Below are 3710 nucleotides of genomic sequence, written 5' to 3' on the forward strand. Positions count from 1 at the left end.
CCGGACATGGTGGTGCATGCTTGTAATTCCAGCACTTGGGAAGCTAAGCCAGGAGGATCACTGTGGGTTCGAGGCCAGCCTGGGCTGCATAGAGTTCAGTGCCAGCCTGCACTACATGGCAAGACCTTGTCTCAAAACAAACAGGGTGGGCCCGGGGAGATGGCTCAGTGGAATAAACGCTTCCCTGGCAAGCGCAAGGGCCTGAGTTCAATCCCCAGTTCCACCAAAACAAAACAAAACAAAACAAAACAAAACCAAAAAAAAAAAAACAGGCCTGTGGAGATGGCCCAGTAGAATAAGCACTTGCTTGGCAAGTGCAAGGGCCTGAGTTCAATTCCCAGTTTTGCCAAACAAACAGCAGCAGTAAAATCCCAGGAGGATATGTATGATGAGTTCTGTGCAAATACTATGTCTTTTTTTTTTTTTTTTTGTGGAACCGGGAATTGAAGTATGTCAATTTTCTGTGGGCACTCAGTCATGTATGGATCTTGGTACCATGGAGAATCCTGGTGCTGGTCCCAAGGGGCATCTGTATTGTGACAGAGTGGATCCACTTGTCTTAAGTTTGTTTTTTAAAAATTTGGGCCAGGGTCTCATTATGATTGGGACCAGGCCTGCCCCCCCTTTTTTTTTGCGGAACCGGGGATTGAACTCAGGACCTTGTGCTTGCCAGGCAAATACTTATTCTACTGAGCTATCTCCCCGGCCCCAGGGTCTCATTATATAGTTCAAGCTGCCCTTCAGTTCACTGTCTGGCCTAGGATGGCTTTGAGCTTATGTTGCTCCTCCTCCTGAGTGCTGGAATTGTCCGATAGTTCCTTTAGAAGTGGCTTGCCAAGCCGGGTGTGGTGATGCGCGCCTGGAATCCCAGCACTCAGTTATAGTGATTCATGATTCATGCAAGCTCCTTGTGGTATGTCTCTTTTAATGCTGTCTACCTCTTAAGGAAACTCAGTGAGAGGTTCTATGTAAATGGTCCTGAGAGTCATCATTTTTTTTTTTTTTTTGCGGAACCAGGGATTGAACTCAGATCCTTGCGTTTGCCAGTCAAGCGGTTATCCTACTGAGCCATCTCCCTAGCCCCTTGAGAGTCATCTTGCCTTCCCTTGAGATCTTGAAAGTCACAGGATCTGCTTACTTGCCCAGTCAGTTTTGCCACCCTTCCTTTTACATCACTGGGATTACAGGCATGTGCCCCCTGCCTGGCTTATTTTAGGTTTTCCTTAGGCCTGATTAGTTTGGTGTTCAGAGCAGTGATAGACGCTTATAGGGACTCAGGCAATGTTGAGTGAATGTTTTGGGGTTTGAATTCTTGTGGTAACCAGCACAGAGCTTGAACTGCACCGGTCTTGTTGGGCTTGATGGACCATGGCTGTAAAGCTTCTGCCTATGAAATGGTGGCCAGCGATGGCTCTGGGCACATGCTCAGCTTCTGCAGGTTCGGATGAGGCCTTGGGGTGTGCGGCTTCTTAAGGCCGTATTGCCTGGAGAAGATGGAGGCAGGCCTTTGAGGCATGTGACTGCAGCCAGGATGAGGGAATGGCCCTAAGGAGGGGGCTGTCTGATGCTATCTTAAGGTTATCAATCCTACTTGGTCTAATACTTTAGGCCAACTGTTTGTGCCCTTGTGCTCTGGGGTGATGGAGGGGTTCTCAACTCTGAGCAACAACAGAAACGGCTGGAAAGTGTTCTGAACAGGTCCCTGGCCTGTTGCCTCAGCAACCAGAGTGGTGATGGGAGGTGATTGGGTCTCTGCTGGTTGCTTGAGGTAACCGCATCCTTAGTAACTAGTCCTTGGGAGGGGCTGAACTCAATTTGGGAGCTTCAAGAGGAAGAAGTTGATTTCCAGGTCCCCTTGGTTATTAGGGACAGAGGGTCAGGACCTTTTTGAGGGCCCAGACCTCCCCACACGGATGGTGTCTTAGTTACTCTTCTCTTGTTGCTGGGACAAATACCTGACACCCAAAATGAAGGAAGGAAAGGTTTATTTAGCTCACAGTTACTGGAGGTTTCAGTCCATACTCAGCTGGGTCCAACGCAGAGCAGCACAGAGCAGAAAGCAACCTTTCATGGCGGCGGCAAAGAGCAAGAGCACAAGGGAGGGGTAGCAGCAGCTCAAGCAGCTAGCTTCTCTTCCCACCTTACATTGTAATGCAAATCACCTGCTCCCGGGCAGGTGCAGCATCCACACCCAAAGCAATCAGTCACAAACTCCTAGGCCGCCCCAAGGCTGCATGAGGCTTTAAGGGGACAACTATACACAAACCATAACAGATGGTATGGGTGGCTCTTCTCTGAAACCAGCTCCTGGAGAGGTGGGAACTGAGAAAGAGAGGTAGGCAGCTGCTAGGGAAGTGGGAGAAGCAGGCTCTGGGCAGAGTTTCTCACGATGTCCTCTCTACCCTCCCGTGCTTCACTACCCTCCAGGCTGACTTGAACTGGGGCCCAAGTGGCGAAGAGGCGGGCACTGGGGGAGGCAGCAGTGGCAGTGGTGGCTTCTATGGAGTGAGCAACCAGTACAAGAGCCTGGAGCACATGACGCTTACCTGCTCCTCCAAGGTCTGCTCTTTCGGCAAGCAGGTGGTGGAGAAGGTGGAGGTAAGGCTGGAGGCAAGGCTGGGTGTGCTCCAGGAAGCCATGATGGGGCAGGCATTTGGGGTTTGCCTGGAGGGAGGTCTCAGCCTGTGTGGGGATTTAATGCATGGGGCTGGGACAATTAGAGTTCAAAGGGTCCAGTTTGAGAGTTAAAAGGTACAGAGATTAAACTGGATGTAGTGCTATATGCCTATAATCCCAGCACTTGAAGCTGACAGGCTGAAGCAGGAGAATCTACACAAGCTCAAGGCCAGCCTGGGCCATACAGTGAGCTCAAGGCCAGCTTGAACCACATAGGAATACCGTGTCTCAAAACCAAAAGAGAAAGATGTCTGGATTTAGTTACTGAGATTAAGAAGGCTCCTGTGACTACAGAGGGGTTCACAGGACAGAGAGGCTCGAACATTACACTTAGCAGTTTGGGGGGACTTGGGTCTCAGGTGCAGTTGTGGGATGGTGGGGAGGAGTCTGGGATTATATAGTGGGATTATAGGCATATAGCACTATGTCCAGTTTAATCTCCGCTAGAGTTGGAGGCCAGATGAATTCAAAGGCCATCGAGGGTTTATAGCAGCACTCTGAGGGGCTGGGCTTTGCAGGTTCATGGGGTGCATCTAGTTCCTGGGGTGACCTATGTGTCTCTGAGCCTCTGTTTGCCCCATTCCCTGCCCCTGGTTCAGACGGAGCGGGCCCAGTTGGAGGACGGGCGATTTGTGTACCGCCTGCTGCGCTCGCCCATGTGCGAGTACCTGGTGAACTTCCTACACAAGCTGCGGCAGCTGCCGGAGCGCTACATGATGAACAGCGTCCTGGAGAACTTCACCATCCTGCAGGTGATCGCAGGCCAGGGGCCCTCAGCCAGGAAAATGAGGCCCTGGGGATCCCACAGGTGCCCCTTAGTGTAGGTGGGCATCTCTCTTGGGAGGTGGCAAAGAGGCCCCTGACACCCCCCCCCCTCCCGTGGGGTATCAGTCCAAGCCTAAGCATTCTCCCACTTCCCGGCAGGTGGTGACGAACAGAGACACCCAGGAACTGCTGCTGTGCACCGCCTATGTCTTCGAGGTCTCCACCAGTGAGCGTGGGGCCCAGCACCATATCTACCGCCTGGTCAGGGA

The 3710-nt window shown here is 51.8% G+C and overlaps 1 protein-coding gene across 1 annotated transcript in view; it reads left to right on the forward strand.

Annotated features, from left to right (window-relative positions):
* Positions 1-3705, forward strand: part of Tead2 (TEA domain transcription factor 2) — a gene marked incomplete at its 3' end in the record, with an annotated part of 18702 nt that extends 14997 nt beyond the window's left edge. The window contains exons 11-13 of the mRNA XM_023706683.1: positions 2305-2598; positions 3276-3428; positions 3601-3705. Of these exons, the coding sequence (XP_023562451.1) occupies positions 2305-2598; positions 3276-3428; positions 3601-3705 (552 nt within the window). The remainder of the gene's footprint in view (positions 1-2304; positions 2599-3275; positions 3429-3600) is intronic.
* Positions 3706-3710: the final 5 nt, after the last annotated feature.

This window comes from Octodon degus, unplaced genomic scaffold (assembly GCF_000260255.1).
Source record: "Octodon degus isolate 3935 unplaced genomic scaffold, OctDeg1.0 scaffold00268, whole genome shotgun sequence".
Lineage (NCBI taxonomy): Eukaryota > Metazoa > Chordata > Mammalia > Rodentia > Octodontidae > Octodon > Octodon degus.